This window comes from Trichophyton benhamiae (genome assembly GCF_000151125.1).
Source record: "Trichophyton benhamiae CBS 112371 chromosome Unknown contix00201_1.exp, whole genome shotgun sequence".
NCBI lineage: Eukaryota > Fungi > Ascomycota > Eurotiomycetes > Onygenales > Arthrodermataceae > Trichophyton > Trichophyton benhamiae.
Window position 1 is genome coordinate 379,490 of NW_003315098.1, and position 17,069 is coordinate 396,558.

At 48.7% G+C, this 17,069-nt stretch overlaps 7 protein-coding genes across 7 annotated transcripts; 4 read left to right on the forward strand and 3 right to left on the reverse strand.

The window, feature by feature from the left end:
* Positions 1 to 994: 994 nt before the first annotated feature.
* On the reverse strand, positions 995 to 1,855 carry ARB_00878 (uncharacterized protein; the record flags this gene model as incomplete). The annotated part of the gene is made up of 1 exon (XM_003012949.1): positions 995 to 1,855. The coding sequence occupies one exon, from the start codon at positions 1,853 to 1,855 to the stop codon at positions 995 to 997; it is 861 nt and encodes a 286-aa protein (XP_003012995.1).
* A 267-nt stretch (positions 1,856 to 2,122) lies between these two features.
* Positions 2,123 to 2,955, forward strand: ARB_00879 (uncharacterized protein; the record flags this gene model as incomplete). Its single annotated transcript, XM_003012950.1, has 4 exons — positions 2,123 to 2,147; positions 2,306 to 2,358; positions 2,493 to 2,785; positions 2,868 to 2,955. The coding sequence occupies 4 exons, from the start codon at positions 2,123 to 2,125 to the stop codon at positions 2,953 to 2,955; spliced, it is 459 nt and encodes a 152-aa protein (XP_003012996.1).
* Positions 2,956 to 4,197: 1,242 nt separating this feature from the next.
* Positions 4,198 to 6,767, forward strand: ARB_00880 (forkhead transcription factor (Sep1), putative; the record flags this gene model as incomplete). Its single annotated transcript, XM_003012951.1, has 2 exons — positions 4,198 to 6,631; positions 6,724 to 6,767. The coding sequence occupies 2 exons, from the start codon at positions 4,198 to 4,200 to the stop codon at positions 6,765 to 6,767; spliced, it is 2,478 nt and encodes an 825-aa protein (XP_003012997.1).
* Positions 6,768 to 8,164: 1,397 nt separating this feature from the next.
* Positions 8,165 to 8,597, reverse strand: ARB_00881 (uncharacterized protein; the record flags this gene model as incomplete). The annotated part of the gene is made up of 2 exons (XM_003012952.1): positions 8,165 to 8,325; positions 8,426 to 8,597. The coding sequence occupies 2 exons, from the start codon at positions 8,595 to 8,597 to the stop codon at positions 8,165 to 8,167; spliced, it is 333 nt and encodes a 110-aa protein (XP_003012998.1).
* A 1,782-nt stretch (positions 8,598 to 10,379) lies between these two features.
* ARB_00882 (uncharacterized protein) lies at positions 10,380 to 12,073 on the reverse strand (the record flags this gene model as incomplete). The annotated part of the gene is made up of 2 exons (XM_003012953.1): positions 10,380 to 11,685; positions 11,766 to 12,073. The coding sequence occupies 2 exons, from the start codon at positions 12,071 to 12,073 to the stop codon at positions 10,380 to 10,382; spliced, it is 1,614 nt and encodes a 537-aa protein (XP_003012999.1).
* A 2,137-nt stretch (positions 12,074 to 14,210) lies between these two features.
* Positions 14,211 to 15,317, forward strand: ARB_00883 (uncharacterized protein; the record flags this gene model as incomplete). Its single annotated transcript, XM_003012954.1, has 2 exons — positions 14,211 to 14,714; positions 14,805 to 15,317. The coding sequence occupies 2 exons, from the start codon at positions 14,211 to 14,213 to the stop codon at positions 15,315 to 15,317; spliced, it is 1,017 nt and encodes a 338-aa protein (XP_003013000.1).
* Positions 15,318 to 16,742: 1,425 nt separating this feature from the next.
* Positions 16,743 to 16,967, forward strand: ARB_00884 (uncharacterized protein; the record flags this gene model as incomplete). The annotated part of the gene is made up of 1 exon (XM_003012955.1): positions 16,743 to 16,967. One exon carries the CDS (start codon positions 16,743 to 16,745, stop codon positions 16,965 to 16,967), a length of 225 nt encoding a protein of 74 aa, XP_003013001.1.
* Between the last annotated feature and the right edge of the window lie 102 nt (positions 16,968 to 17,069).

A 17,069-nucleotide genomic window follows, 5' to 3' on the forward strand; every position in this document is an offset into this window, starting at 1 on the left:
AAATGTTAGCAGCCGGTTCTCCGTAGAGCTGCTGAAGGTTGATCTACAACATCTTCTTTTGTCTCTTGACTATCTTCACACAGAGAGTATTCAGAAGGCTCGTCCACACAGGTAGATTACGCCGAGACTCGCAGATCAATATATCTTGCAACAGGTATAATTAGATGTCAGAGCAGGTAATAGACTGCATGCAGTTGTTGACGATGAAATCTTCGAGTTATTTATTCAGGAAGACGCGGTAACGCCATCTCCACGGAAAATACGTCAATGGCGCTCCGGTGTACAAGTCCGGGCGGTTTGGCCAGCCGAACGACTGGGGCATAATGGTGCTAGGTGACGTTGGCGAAATGGGACGGGGACGTTAAGCGAGATCACTATGCACAGCCACAGGTGTACAGATCTCCCGAGGTTCTGCTTCAGGCACCATGGAGCTACCCAGCAGGTATATGGAATGCTGGAACCATGGTGAGTTCTCCTCTTTTGAACCTTGAATGTTAATAATGGGCACGGCTGGCAAGAGAGCCACAGATCTGGGACGTTATTGAGGGTAGCCACTTGTTCTATGGGACAGACCCCAGTCCGGAGAAGTCCTATTATACCACTCGAGCCCACCTGGCAAAGATAATCGGGCTGCTAGGCCCACCGCCGTTGGATCTGCCCCAAAAAAGGAATCCGATGGAAGAATTCATTTCTGAAGATGGTAAGTCCAACGTTGAGCTTCTGCCGTGTCCGAAGCTAATAGAGGCGAGAGGCAAATGGATAGCAGATTGTCCGATTCCCAAGGACAACAGTCTAGAGAAGGCTGAAGTGATCTTCAGCGGGAGAAACAAGGAGATGATCCTCGACTTTGTCCGAGGCATTCTAATGCCGTGTCCAGAGAACCGCAGGACAACCAAGGAACTCCTCACGTACCCATGGTTGACCACCGGGGAGATTCCTTGATTGATATTCTCTACAGCATGGCAGTTTGATGCTGTATACCGATGTGTTGTTATCAAGCAGAAGGTTTCAAGACAACGGCAAAGTTATTCTTGCCTGGCCCCGGGTTGATGATCTGCTTTGGAAAGGCAGCCCCCTGGGTCCTAACGTGGACACCAGTGTACCTCCAGAGGTAATAAATGAGCTTCGAGGACACTTTCCGCTGTAGCTGCTGGTATCCGAGCGATGCCATGATGTCGTCTAACCTCTCTTCGGTCAGGTATCTTGAATTCAACACACAGGCAGCCGGTAGTACTAGGAAGAGCGCTGGCAGAACGTCGTCCTTGACACTCGATGTGAGAAACTCGACTGTCCGGCGTAGCATCTCGCCTCTGCCCACGGGATCGGGGACGTAATTGAGCACCAGGGACAAGCTGATAATGTGAAACCTGTCCCCATCGGTAGTTGGCAATGGCCGTTCCATAAAGTCTTGCTGCAGTATTCCCGCCTCTTGCGAATGGAGGTCGATCCTCGTAACGTCCAGCGCCTTCACCATCGAGCAAGCATTCCTACTACTCAACGCGCCAACTTCTAGTACTCGCAGTTTGCCTGTGCCGTTGTCTGGCTGGCCCTGAATGGCACCGAGTAACTTGGGCTTCAGCCATTGCAGCAGGACATGGCTGGAATCACCTCCGCGCTCCTTCGACTGGCCCTTCTTGCTGGCGATCTGGTAGCTCTTCAGCCCGCCCTTCGCGGCTATCTCGCTGTCCAGCTGCCGCACCAGCTCCTCGTTGCCTTCTGCTGCTGCCCTTGCGCGCGCCTTGTGTAGCTGGTGGTGGCTCCGGATGAGGTCTCGGGTTGCCCTGGCTGACAGCGACGCAGCCGGCTTCTTGACTGTCGGCGGCCGTCCCTGCGCCAGCGACTTTTTCCTCTTCATCTCAGCCCTCCTCGACTCTTTCTTTCTCCTTCTCTTTCTCTCCTCCTCTTATTCTATGTCTTCTACTTGTAGTTATCAGTTGCAGTTCTTCTATTGTCGGCGTTTCTTCTGCGAGTCTGTCTTAGTCAGCATCACGTGCCCCACGAACTCAACTAAGCGAGAAATTTGACGAAAAGCAAAAAAGTCGACGAAATCGAAGAATTTCGCGTTTCGAAGCAGCGAAAAGACACCACCAGCGACAACGAACTTCGCCGTGAATCGACAGCCATGGCTCCCAAGGATACCAAGAAAGGTGCGTATTCCTTGCCCCCGATGCCGTCGATGCGCGGTACCGGCGACGAAGCGATCCCAGGAAGCCCGATATCCACCGATATCTGGAATCTATCTATATGAGAAGAGGATGCGAATTGTGCGTTTGGGAGATGAATGCTAACTCGAGGTGATATACAGCCACCAAGGCCAGCTCCAAGGCTGGTGCTGCCTCCAGGGCCGTCATCAAGGGGGTAAGCTATGTCCATTGAAGGGGGAGCAACTATAAAGAAAAAAAGGAAGCGAAAGACGAGAAGTTTTTAAAACTATTTGGCTATAATGGGGAGGGAAGAAGAATTGAAGATTAACGACGACGGCCGTCCGACAGGTTCACTCGCACAAAGTCCGCAAGGTCAGAACATCAGCGACCTTCCACCGACCAAAGACTCTGCAGCTGTCTCGATCGCCCAAGTACCCCCGAAAGTCGATTCCCCATGTCCCCCGTATGGACTACCACCAGGTGATTGTGCACCCGCTCAACACCGAGTCTGCCATGAAGAAGATCGAGGAGAACAACACGCTGGTGTTCATTGCCGACGTCAAGGCCAACAAGCGCCAGATCAAGCTTGCTCTCAAGAAGCTCTACGACATAGATACCGTCAAGCTTAACACTCTCATCCGGTGGGTTCAACCGTCTCTCTTGATATTTTTTTTTTTTTTTTTTTTTTCGTGGGAATATAGGGTGATGCTAACGGTGCTGCAGACCGGACGGCTCGAAGAAGGTCTTTGCCCGACTAACGCCAGACATTGATGCGCTCGACATTGCAGCCACCAAGCTTGGAATTGTTTAATGGGGTTGGGAAAAAAACGAGACGGGGTTCTGCTGTTTTCTTAAATTTTTATGTGACCTACCAAAGATATCAACCGGCTGTTGCAACACACACACAACAACGCCAACCAACAAGCAGAAGAAAGAAACAAATGCTACCAAAGATATCATGATGATCCAAAACCCGCCCGGTCGAGGTCGTCCCGCGGACCTTGCTAGCCATCCTCGTTACTATTAAAGAAATAAACACACGAAAAAAAAAAAAAAAAAAAAGAAAGCCACATCTACTCCGTAGCCGGCAAACAAAATCAAGCCAACTCTATGTAGTTCCAGTCAAGTCCGTCCCTGGATGCAACCCCAGCGCTTGTCTGCTCCTTTTCTCCGGCCCCTGACTCGCCTCTCCTGCCCGCACCTTGCGGCCTGACTGGGCGTCCTCGCCGCCCTGTCTTCCATGCTCGTCTCTGCCCGAACGCGCTGGCAGTGGGCTCTGCTCTCCGCCGGGCCCCTAGTGGACAGGCTTTTTGGGCCTGGCGGGCCCCGTAATCGTACAGTAGCCTGCGGTAGATCGACTCAGCCAGAGCCCGCGCGAGTTGCGGTGAATCCCGCCTGAGTCGCATCGCCCGCGCCGCCGCCGCCAGCAAATAAAAAGCAGCAGCGAGACCCAGCGGCCAGGGAGAAACAGGGAGAAGCAGTTCCTCTCGCTGTATGGAGTAGCTAATTTCAATTTCATCATCATCATCATCATTGTATTATATTATTGCTATTATTCTTAAAATTGCTTATCCTCCGTCCAGCAGGCGGCGCGAGATCCGGCGGTGGCCAACCAGCGAGCCTTCTTTTTGGCGTTGCGTGTTTCAGCTGCCAGCCAGCAAGCAAGCAAGACTCAGCTAAAGAACTGCGACTCGCCGGCTTTTTCTCCCCTCCCACTCTCGCTCCTTCAGCCATCTCATCGCCATCAACAGCGACACCACAGCGACAGCATCATCGACAGCATCATCGACAGCGACATCACAGCTATCTGCGACTCTCGACTACTCTCTCGACTACTGCTATCGACTGCTATCAACTGCTATCGACTTTATCAACTTCTATCGACTATCGACTATCGACTGCTAGCCGCGCTGCGCATGCGACGAGCCCATCACCAGCGGCCTCCTCATCACCACCACGACCATCGATCGCGTGAACCAGACGCTCTCGACGCGTCAAGAGACTGACTATCACCGTCTGCGGCTTCGTCTTCACCGTCGCTGCCGTTTTCACGATGGCTTCGACGCGCCATCCGCCGCCGCTGCGTATATACCAGGACCCTCCAGGCGCCGCACCACCAGCGCCAGCATCACAGCCAGCATCACATCCATCATCAGCATCAACATCATCATCATCCTCCTCCTCCTCCTCATCATCAACAGCATCATCGTCGTCACAGCCAGGCGCAGGGCCCAAGTCGCAGCGTAAACAGCTGCAGCCGTCGCCGATGCCGCTGCAACCCCTGGGGAACTCGGCCAGGAACAACCGCGACCTCGTCCTGAACCCGCCCTCGCTGGACCCCTTCTGCGCCCACAGCAGCACGTCCCCTATCAAGCACCAGCGTCGCACGAGCGCCCACCTCGCACACAACAGCAACAAGCTGGAATACCTCCCCATCTCGGCTCCAAAGCCTGCCCGGTTTCCCACAGACTCGCCCGCGAAGAAGCCGCTTTCTCAGGAGCACCACCAGGCTCGGCGTCCCTTGCCGCCGCCCTCTTCACGCCTGCCGCTCTTCACCACGTTCCCCAGTGTGCCTCCCAAGCCCTCTGGGTCTTCTTCTTCTGCTTCTGCTTCTGCTTCTGCTTCTTCCTCTTCTGCCGGCAGGACGGCATTCCACCATCAGCACAACCACTCCTCTTCTTCTTCCTCTTCTTCTTCTCTGGCCCCTCCGCCACCACGCTCAGCTTCTCACTCCCACTCCCGCTCTGCATCTGCCTCGTCTGCTTCTGCTTCGACGGCTTCAGGGATGCATGCTCCAGCCAAACGGAGACTCACTGTCGGCAGCAGTGACATGGTGCCTGCTGCAAAGAAGCTCAAGCGTGAGGAGCTCGAGCAGCCGCCTCCTGTTACCCCCCGGCTGCCAGAACCCCATGAGATGCCCCCCGTCGAGGATGACGGCTCCAAACCACCTTACAGCTATGCCATTCTCATAGGAATGGCCATCCTACGCGCTACTAACCGCCGTCTTACCTTGTCTCAGATCTACAAGTGGATATCAGACAACTTTGCCTTCTACCGTGCTGGAGACTTTGGATGGCAGAACAGCATCCGCCATAACCTCAGTCTTCACAAGGCGTTTATCAAGCAAGAACGGCCCAAAGACGACCCCGGAAAGGGCCACTACTGGATCATTGAGCCTGGAATGGAGGGCCAGTTCCTCAAGGACAAACCCTTCCGCAAAGCACCCATCATGTCTACCATTCCAGCTTCCCAACCTCAGTCGGCGGTGCCGCCGCCTTTGAGCACGCCAAAACAGCCAGACTTACCCCCGCCATCAAGCAATACGGGTCTTTCTACCATCAATTATTTACCATCCACCACTGCTGAGTCGCAGGACGTGGCTCCAGCGTCAAACCTTCAAGATCTCTCGTCTGATGCCACCCTCCCTGCCTCCGACCCAGCTCTTCAGGAAGATGACGTTAGTGATGAGCAACTGGCCCCATCTCTGGCGCAAATAGAGCAGCATTTCTCTTCGCCGCTACAGGCAATGCGCTCGTCTCCACCAGTTGCCCCACGCATATTCCACCGTCAGGCTACCCCTCCAACTCCCTCACGGCCTACCTCGTCCTCGGCCGGTGTCTCGCGTTCAAAGAGGCGCGGTAGTAAGCCCTCCAACATGAATGACAGTGGTTATTACTCCTCCCTCGAGTCTTCAGCCATGAGGCCCCGTGTTGCTGCTGGTCATATTTTAACATCAGAGCTAGATATCGAACCTCCGCGTATCAAACGGGGCCGTGCTGAAGAGGAGATCGCTCGTATTCGATCTTCCTCTCATGATATCAGCCCTATGCGTCTCGGCACTCTCCGAGACTCAGCACAGGCCACCGTCGGCTCATCACCCCTTAGAAATGAATACATCTCCATCCATGCTGCCCCCTTGACCCCGGCTATCAAGTTTAAGAAGCCAGTCAAGCCACCAGCGTTCCTCTCCCCTAACACTAACCTCCAGAACCATCGTCGGAAGATCCAGCAGATGGTCAACTCCCCAATCAAGCGTCTTGGACTGGGTGAAGAGCTCCAACAGCCATGGAGCCCGGCATTCAACATCCATGACGAAGTATATACCCCCAATGACAATCTCCGTCTGCCATTTGATCCATTCTCAGACCAATTCCTCGCCAGCATCGGCACTCCCCCTTTCTGCTCCCCTGAGAAGCGCTCTGTCAAGAGTGACGGCCTTGGAGCAGGTGTTCTCGCTGACATCACTGCCCTAAGCGCCAACACCCGCCTCAAGACACCTATCGACAAGTCCAAAGCCTACAGGTTTCAGGAGTCTCCTTGCAAACGCCTTGACCAGAGTCGCTATAACGACGCCGCTAACGATGAGCTGTTCTCATTCAATCTTTTCAGCGAAGATGGTGCAGGCGACGTCGACGGCGTAGATCTCTTGCAGGGATTCGAGAAAATTGGACAGCCAAAGGAAGAACGGTCTCCCAAACAGTTCCTTGGTAAGACCTCGCGTTCGAGCCATGGTCCTAGAGGCGGCATTCGATTTTGAGCCGCCCATACTTCTTTCTATTACAACATGATTGGTCTTCAGTTCTTGGACCACATGGACAATTGCCATTATCAAACTCATCTTAACACCCGATTATAACTATCATCAAAAAAATGATCATATTACATTCTCACTTGGACCGCCATTTGGGTCATTATCACCCTTGGTTTCGCATGTTGGGTCCTTTTGCTCATCCTCTTACCAGCATACATATACATCAGCCTCCCTTCTCCTGCATCCGCTTACTCCTCATCCCGACCTCCCCTCTATTTCTTGCTCTACTATTGTCATCCCTCGAGCTTCTTTATCTCACGCCAGTCGTGCCTATCTGCTCTGACTGGCAGAATATGTGGTTAAATTGTTGGTACATGCCTTTTTTTTCCCCCGTCATCTTTTATTTGGTCATGTTTTTGGTATCTTTCGGGCGGTAAAGTCAGGGCCAGTCGGGGACTTTGTGGGTTGGCTTCCCTTTTTCTTTTTAAAACAAAACTCTTTGCATTGCTTTTGGGGTTTTTATCCTCTTCATTCCTTTTATCTCCATCCACCTATTCCACATCCTCCCCCCCACTTTACTTGTTGCTTCTCTATTTCTTAGCATGGAGTTTGTTGTTATTTGCAAAGGTGCTTTAACGGACAGGGATGGGATACGGACACGGACACGGACAGGGAACGGGAACAGGGCGGAATTTTGCAATGACCCTAATGTGTTGATGTTTATGGATCATGGCTAACGAGTTTTAATTCCTGTTTCTCTGTCTATGTTGTTTTACTTTGGTGTTTGATGGCCTTTTGCAGTCAAGATGCCGCTTGAACAAAATATCACTTATTTTTACCATTTTATATCCACACTGAGCTCTTCTCCTATTCCTTGATGATGGTGGAAGATCGTATTAATGTTATATTCATGTATAGCATATTTTGGAGTTGGTGGGTATCTATACAGTATTCATCGCTCAAAGCAGCGACTCTAAGAAACACGAATATCGAAAATCCAATGGCAAGAGATAAGAACTCAAACCAACAGTACAAAGCCCAGGCTGAAACACATATAATAAAAAAACTCCATCATCATAGCTTGGAAACCAAATAATGGAACGCCGCTTCCAGACCACCGAAAGAAAAGAAAAATGAATAATGCCGTCACACACGCGATTCCTTGCATCTGCATAGACAAGAGACAAGACAGACATGTGTCTCCACACCCGTCTGTCTGTCTGCCTCTGCCTGTCCATCTGTAGTGCATCACGTCCAAGTCCAAATCCAAGTCCCAATCAGAACCTCAAAAATAAAGAGATTCGTCTCAATCACTACTACTGCAACCGCGACACCCGCAGCTCACACACTGTATTCCCTGGTCTTCCTTCAGCTGCGCCTTCGGAACACGACATATACAAGTAGCGTTGAAATTGGTTTCCTTGGTCTGAATGCATCGTAGACAACACAGCTATACAACGTCAGCTTCATTCATTCCTTCCAACCCTCGTCAAAAAAACTCCGGTGCGTAAAAACGTACCTTTTCATAGCCCTGTTTCTTCCATTTAGCTATCAGGTTGGCGTCCGCGTAGCCGTTCTTGAGTAGCCAGTCATAAAGCTTTTTGGATATCGCTTCTTTCTCATAGTATAAGTCATATATATATCGGGACCCTATCCAACGTACGTACGTACGGAGAACCCATCAGCCCCTGTGCCCAGTTGAGGGGAGTGTACAGCTGGGGGAAAATGAAAAGGTACAGGGGAGACTTACGCTGGTGGCTGATTTGGAATATGGGCCATAATACCTCGTGTCTCTTCTTGCCTTCGTGAGAGGCGTTTTCAGCATCTTTCATCTTATTGCTGAATTCAAGCAGGGTATCTTCGATATCGTCGAAGCCATCTGGGGGGGCCTTGCGGGTTCGCGCGCTGCGGATCGGCGGCATGTTGGAGAGTTTGCTGAGTTATGCTTCTAAGGAAATCAGATCCGTCGGATAAAGGTATCGAGAGAATGTGAAGGAGGCCAGAGGGATGTCAAACAGCAGCTGGTCGTGTGTCTTATATCAAATCTTCAAATATTGGCTTGCTGCGCTGCTTATCGCGGACGGAAACTTTGTTTTTTTTGAGCTTGAAATATTACGTAATATGTTTTTCTGCTGGTGCTCGCCGCCTTGGGGTTTTTGTCTTTTCAAAGGCTTTTCTACATTATCAAAAAAGTTACATCCAGTCCAACACGAATAATTTGATCTTCTACAACAGACACCAATTGCACTTGTTTATTTCACGCGGACGACCTTTCGCTTCCTCATCTCAGTACACCATCCCAAAAAACAACCAACAGCCAAATACCCCGAAAGCATGGAGCAGCAAGTCCAAATCGACCCGTCCAAGCTCTCTCCAGCAGACAAACAAGACCTGCAACAAATCCTTAGCAACGAACAGCAAAAAATACAAGTCCAGCAAAGTAATTATCACATCTATCCCTCGCCCCGCATCTCTACTCTCCGGATACACTAGCGGAGATATTTGCAAGTTCAAACCATAGCTAATAAGTATTCCTCCTCGGTCTAGCGGTCCACCATCTTACCAACGTATGCTGGACAAAATGCATTCAGGGCAAAATCAGCCGCAATACACTGGAGAAGAATGAGTCGTCGTGCGCACAAAATTGCGTCAACCGATGGATGGACGCCAACCTCGCTGTCATAAACCACTTGGAATCTCTGAGAGGGAGCCAATAGACGAGAACCTCGAGATTTATGACGGGACCGAGAGGGTAGATGACGAGTACACAACGAGCTTGTTGGCTACGTGGATACTGTATAGTTTTGCTACTGTTGAAGACGTACCTAGTTCTTATTTGGGTTAGAATTGGCTCTCGACATGCCGGATGGGATGGACGGTTCGGCTGCCTTGCTTCCTGCCATTGTAGGGATTAAGCGGGTTAAGCCCCTTGTATTATATGTATACCGCTGATTCAAGTGAAATGAAGATGCATACGAAGCAATTATTTGACTGTTTGTAAAATGAAGGGATGGTTGGCCTGAATTCGAGATGGAATTGATACGAGATAATTCTCATTTCTTTGGTTGGCGTTGAACTGGTGACAGTGGACAATAGCTAAGTATCATGGAAGCATTGAGTAGAGCTTTCCGTAGGGAGTATATTTTCTATGTAAATGTCTCCATTGCGGAGGTATTTTGTATATGGCTGATATTGCAGCATAGGCAGAGATTGGATGCCTTTGTCTATTATTGTCCTAAGGCCAAAGCTGGCCCAAGGCAAATGAAAAGGAAAAAAATCGCTGAAATAACAACAAAAAAAACAGTGTTTAACCCTTGTTAGTTCGCAGCTAGCGCCTTGACAGGTTATGCAGATGTAGAATTTGCAAGTCTAGCTCCATTGTTGGAATGGGGCATAGCCACTTCTCATATCCTTAATATCTTCGGGAGAAACAACGGAAGAGTCAAAGAAGAAATTGTTAGATAATGGAAGGGGTATCAAAAAAAAAGTAGATGAAAGAAAGCAAAAAAATGAAACTGGCCAATATTTTTTTAAAGGCATGTGAAATATCGCTTGAGATGATGCAATTAGCCTATTCCGTAGAGGCCAGATTATTCGAGGAAAGTAAAGAGATTGGTGTGAAGGATATTGATGGCTCGGTCGGCATCACGTTCTTCTATCACGCAGGATATGTTGATTTCGCTGGCGCCTAATTGACATGAAAGTTAGCTTCGAATAACCATATGATCACCAGCAGCAATTTCGGTCATACCTTGTGAAATCATTTCGATATTCACGTTGTGTTCTCCGAGTACGGAGAACATGCGACCAGCTACGCCAACCATATTTTTCATCTGCTGTCCGACAAGACTCAAAATGGCCATCTCGGGTATAATGTCTACCGTTCCATACCTTCGCAAGTCCTGGATTGCCCCACGAAGGTCTTCGTCGATGATTTGGTATTCATCGCGGCCAACACCATTGAGAAGAGGTAATTCCGAATGTAAAGCTAGGGAAACATGTACCTCACTAGTCGAGATAAGGTCGATAGATAGTCTCCACTTGTCAAGGACAGAAAATATCCCGGCAAAGAATCCGTGTGAGAGGGATCGTTTATTAGAGTGAATATTGATAACCAAAATTTTATGTTTTGCGGTCACGGCAGTTGGTCGTTTAGGGCCTTCGCTGTGAGCCCAAAAGTGAGGGCCTCGTGTGCGGAAGAACTTGGGATCATGACCGGGTGTGGTTCGTTCTAGCTCTGAGCGTGAGTCAGGGAATATTATGGTGCCGCTACCCTTCGGTTTCATGACGTTTTTGATTCTGATAGGTATTTTGGCCCGGATGACCTGCTCCATGGTGAAAGGGTGGATAACTTCTGAGCCATAGAAGGTCAGCTCAGCCGCTTCTGCCGGGGTAATGGCAGAGAGTAGCCGTGCCGTGGGAACCTTTCTAGGGTCAGCAGTGAAAATTCCATCCACTTCCTTCCAGACCTGCAATTCCTGGGCATTCAATCCAACAGCTACCAATGCAGCACATAGATCGGTATATCCACGCCCAATCTTGTCCAAGAGGCCTCCTGGGACGAGGCCGAAGTACCCGGTGAGCACAGGTACTTTGCCAGGGTAGGCATTTACCCTTTCGGCAAAGAGCTTGGCTAGACGGTCGTAGAACTCCTGATCCAGCACTTGAACACCGGCAGCAAAGTCTATGGCATCCGACAAGTCAATGTAGGTAGCACCAACTCCTCGGTCGTTCAACAATGCAGCCATGAGTCGGCAGCTTAGTTTCTCGCCGGCACTTATGACCATGTCCACGCATCTGCTACTGACTTCTCCAAGTGTTTGAGCAGCTTCTAGTATTTTCAATACCCGTTGGCATTCCGCATCAAACTCGGAAACCAATTGGGATCGCAGGTCGGTAGAGTGGATAAGATCGTTTGCGACGCTTATGTGCTCCGACAGTACTATATCGACGAGGGTCTTGTATTGTGAGGACTGTGGGTTCTCTGCTTCTCGTGCTGCCCGTAGGAGCCTACATTGAATTGTCATATTAGCAGCTCATTCTTAGAGTCACACCACCTTCTCTCCTGGTGCGTTTTGCGTTTGACTCACCGGTTAGTGGTCCCGTCCGCCTTTGAAGAACTGCTTCGAGCAGAGCATACAACAGCAACATGGTTTGTAAGGGTGCTCGGTCTAGGCAAAGCAATAACAGTTAGCAATGATGCTGCATTCCTGGTGGGAAAGATCATACGAGAAAAGAGTATGACATACTGGATGACCTGCTCAACAATCTGGTGGGCGAATTTGCCCACGCTTGTACCTCCGAACTTTTGAACCACCCAGTCTGAGGGAGGAGTGCGCGGGACTCCGTTCGCCATGACAGCCGTCTGGCCGTTCACCACATGTCCATTACCGTTCATGGCGGTGTTATGAAATATGATGGCTCGCAACGGAAGCAAAGCTCGTGGGGGATGCTAGCTAGGGTTCCCCCGCCGGTCTCTCGTCTCGTATGACTGCTCGGATCTTAGTTCCAGGACAACAATGGCAAAGGCAGAAAATGAACGACAGTAAAGAGTGTGGCAGGGAGGAAGATGATATCAAAATCTAAGCGTTCTCATCCTTCTTGCCCCCCCAAAGAAAAAGCCGCGGATGTTCAACTTTTTTTCGTGCTTCGCTCTTTCCTCCGCTTATCTCGTTTTTTTTTTTTTTGCACTGACTCAATAATATTTTAACTTTGGAAATTTTGCAGATCGGGACTTACGTAAGAAAATAACCTTTTCCGCTTGCAAAAACCGCGTTTCTGCGGCAGAACTAACCGCTTTGGGTTTTCCGTGCTCCGACTGCGGAATGTTTCGCCGGTCCGGATCACGCAATATTTGGCGCTAAGCTTGATCTGGACTAGCGTGGATGCAGCGACGATAAGCAACTTGGGGAAGTTTGCCTTGTTTGTCTTGTTTGTTTGGTTTGTTTTAGACCAGCTTCCTCTTTAGGAAAGGCAGGGGGAAGGCAATTTCAACGACAAAACAACGAAAAACCGCCAATTCGATATACGATAAAGGAGCAACCTGGGGCTGGCAGGGCAGAGATGGAGATTATATGTTGCAGGCGGGCAGTGCTTGCTTGCGTACGACCCTGGTCAGACTAATGCCCCTGTCGAGGAGAATGCAACGAGGATATCTGACACGGAAGCATGAACCGCTGTACTTACTCTGGGTGATCCCTGAGCGCTGTCTGGCCCGTGGTATCGATGGCAATATGGACTGGAGGCCACGCGAGATCCCATGGCAGACCATCAAGCAAAGGAGGTCGACTCTTATGTCGGGTCCCGGGGCGCTTTACCAACATTCTAATCGATACCCATCCCTGCGCGATGCTTGCTTACTTGGGATAACCGGGACGGACCGTGGAAAGCCGTAATGTTGGGCGAAGGCGGCTTCAGCGTAACAACTTGCGCTCTCAGTCCTGCCAGCCGATACGAAGCTTGTGTCTATAAACAATACTGACCCTGGCCGTGTTAATCACTCAAGAAGCGAATGTTCCTTGAGTGAGATTTCCCAAATTATGATCTGTTGTTTCTAGCTTTCTGTTGACAGAACTTTGAATCCACCGTGCAAGGATCAAGACCCCGCAGGACGACGCATAATCTTGATGATCCGGACGCAACGCCATGCTAATTTCAATATGCCTGGAGGGCTGTGGATTAAAAAATGACCGAAAGCCCGTTGAGATAAAAGGCTATCGGGAATGGATTTTCCCCGCAAACTCGCCCGGAATGCATCCGGAAAGGCTATTGAAAGGCAGGCAATCTGCTTCACTCACCCATATATCTGCTCAACAACCCGTCAGGGTCGGTCGGTCGGCTGGAAGTATTTTGTTGTGCTGGAGTTAAGTAATACTCTCATGCAATATAATCTGTGAGACGGAAAGGATAAACACAAATGAATAACCCATGCTCTCTCGTTATTTATTTTATATTTTTTTTTATTTTTTATTTTTTTTATTTTTTCGTTACTTTTTACCCCCTACAACACCTAGCTTCCCTCGGATGTGAAATTTGTAAATCTGACCTGATTATTTATTCACCATTATTTGATACCAAAAGTAAGAGCGCTGTAACTATCATTGCGATCATATAGTGGGTGGGTTTTCAAAGGTCACAACGCCAGTAACATGTTCTCTATTTCTGAAGCCCTTAAAACGCTATAGAGTCAATATGTAGAGCGAAGCCATAAAGATGCTGACCTTGTTTACTTGTTTCCAATTGATATTAGCTTCTCCCTGGAGGTTTTCCTAGCCAATATGGCGCATAGCTGTTTAGCCAGGCATTCGACTAGGTAGTGTCAACTGTTAACTTGGCGCGCAATCAGAGTGGGTAACTCACCAAAAAGTAACTAGCAGTTAACCAGCCAGCCTAGATACAGTCATAAACTTGGCTGCAAGTATTCAATATCTGGACAAACATATCAACAGCAGTCAATCTATTCAGCTTGAACGTCGATATTTAGTTATTCGACTTAATGACTAGGTTTATTGATTCCCATATATCACTCCAACACAATGGACGGCGCGGAACCGTTATCGTGTCCATTCTGTGATTTCACTGACACTGATGCGGACTTCTTGACTCAACACGTAGAATTCTGTCACCCCGAAAATAGTGCTTCGCCTGCCCTAGAAACAGAGGAAGACACAAATATTGGATCTTCCAGAAAACCAGAGTGGTGGTGTGGTGACACGCCACTTTACACTGATGAAGATGCGGGGACAGATATCAAATATATTGACTGCCCAACTGGCTGCGGCGAAGCAGTGACTGAAGATCAGCTTATGAGCCACCTAGACCTACACCTCGCAGAGGGTCTAGCTCTGGAAGAAATCATAGGCTCTGATACCAAGGGCACAGATATGAAATTATCCGGGGATATCGAAGAAGACGAAATACTATCTCCCACACTGAGCAAGGTGCTGGGGAAACAAGATGGGAAACGGCAGAGAGATGCACCAGTCAACGCAAAAGCTACAAAGCAAAAGAAGAAAACAAGGAGAGCGGGCCAACTCGGGGTATGGTGTTTATATTGTTTTTTGTGGTCAACGTGCGTTGCTGTCGTTCGGACCTGGACTCCCCTGCTAATGCGCAAATTTGATATCTAGATTACGGAGCTAGGGCCCTATGCTCGAGAACCAAAAATGCCTTCGTGGTTGCGCAAGGTGCTTGAAGATGGACCTGCTATTACTCGGGAGAACAAGATTTTCCCGGACGGCACAATACACAAAGTTGAGACCGTCTCGAATGAAACATCTAATCTTATCCCGTTTATTGCTCGGCTCTGCCAACAAGATTCCTCGGTAGAGCAAGCTTATCTCTGCAGTGCCAATGTTCGGCATATCTTTAAAATGCCAAAAGAAGGAGGATTCTGTGGATATCGTAATATTCAGATGCTCGTGTCTTATATCCAGGACAGTAATTCAACAGGCTGTGAACACTTTCCTGGTAGGACCCCATCGATATTAAGACTACAGGATATGATTGAACAAGCGTGGGATAATGGTTTCAATACCCATGGGCGGACGGAGACTGGGGGGATAAAGGGCACGCGAAAATATATAGGAACGTCTGAGGTAAAGTATATATCCTACAAATTATGGAGGCATAGGCCATACTAATCAGAATTATGTGAAATAGGCTGCGGCATTGTTCCAGAATTTAGGGATTCCGTACGTGCAGCCTTGACAGGCTTGGGTCTTGTAGATGTATAACTAACACTTGCGCAGGTGCCGCCCGAAAGTCTGTACTGAGACACAAGACGACAAGGCCTTTGAGGTGCTCTACTTGATAGTGGCGGAATATTTCCTCCACCACAAAATATCTGGTTCCGGGAAGCATATTGTTCAGACAGATCTCCCTCCGATATACTTACAGCATGAGGGTATGCCAGCCCAGTCTCCCCAAAGAAGTTCTCGATTATTTTGGAGTCCCATCAACTGACACATAAAACAACCAGGTCATTCTATGACAATTATTGGATTCGAAGTTCGACAAGACGGCAGTGTTAACCTTCTTGTTTTTGACCCAATGTTCAGAACATCACCTGCAACTTCAAAGCTGATAGGAACACAGTTCCATACTACAAAACCTGAAAATTATTTGAAAGTTTTTCGAAGAACTAGCAGATATTTGCGACAATTTGACACTTTTGAACTGCTGATGTATGTTCCCGAGTTTCCCTTGAAATGATGGGTATTAACAAGGTCATTTCTAGGCTCGAACCATCAACATTGGAATCAACATCCGAAGTCAAATAGGGATTGATTTTTAGCTGAAATTTTGACAGGGTGCTATTAATATTTGGGATATTTTTTGATAAATATAAATGGCAGGGTTTATGACGCATAGTTTGGTCGTCTTTATGTTGGAGTTGGTACCTGAAATCGCGGGCAGTCGCCGTCTTCACGTGACAGAATTTTTGCGCCGGGGTTTTGGGGAAATTTTTGTATCAATCCACCATAGACAGCACGTTAAATGATACATTCTAGACATCTACCTAGTTACTGATCAGCCTTCACTCAGAAGGATATATCGCATAAGGAACACCTGGAAACACTTAGTCTCAAGGAGCTATGAGAACTTCGCCAAATATAATTATCACTGGAACCCCCGGAGTGGGGAAGACTGTTCACTGCGAGCAGCTGGCGCAGGAAACAGAATTGAAGCACTTATCAATAAATCAAGTCGCAAAGGAACGGGGATGCTACGATGGGTTTGATGAAAAGCTCAAAAGCCATATTGTTGACGAGGATAAGGTATTCAATATACGTGTGCTCACTCGCAACTAGATACTAATTTGATGAACCAACTTAGCTGCTTGACGAAATCGAGGCCGACGTATTACAAGGCGGGTATCTTATTGACTGGCATGCCTGCGACCTATTCCCAAAATCATGGATTGATCTTGTAGTAGTGTTAAGGTGCCCGTCAACCGCCATACACTACGATAGACTGGCAGCAAGGTAAGCTTGAAATAGTCCAGCATCTTGAGTTGGTAGCGCTATTATCCCCGAGCCAATTCCTGAGAAAAAATGTTAACTAACATGTCTACTCTTGTTCTATATAGATCGTATTCAGAGGAGAAGCTCCAAGAAAACCTTGACGCTGAGATTTTTGGAGTGCTACTCGAGGAGGCCAGAGAAGCTTATGACGAGGAAATTGTGGTTGAACTCGAAAGCGAGACAGACGATGCGATTGAGAGCAATTGCCAGCGTATAAAATCGTGGATAGATTTCTGGAAGCAATCGCATGCCACAGGGTCAGATTGATTAGCTCGAGGGTCGCACTCGTTTCGTAACCTCCACCATGCGATCAGCAACTTCAAGCCCCAGCGGTTGAAGGTTTCCGAAGAATTAAAGCTGCTGCTGCTT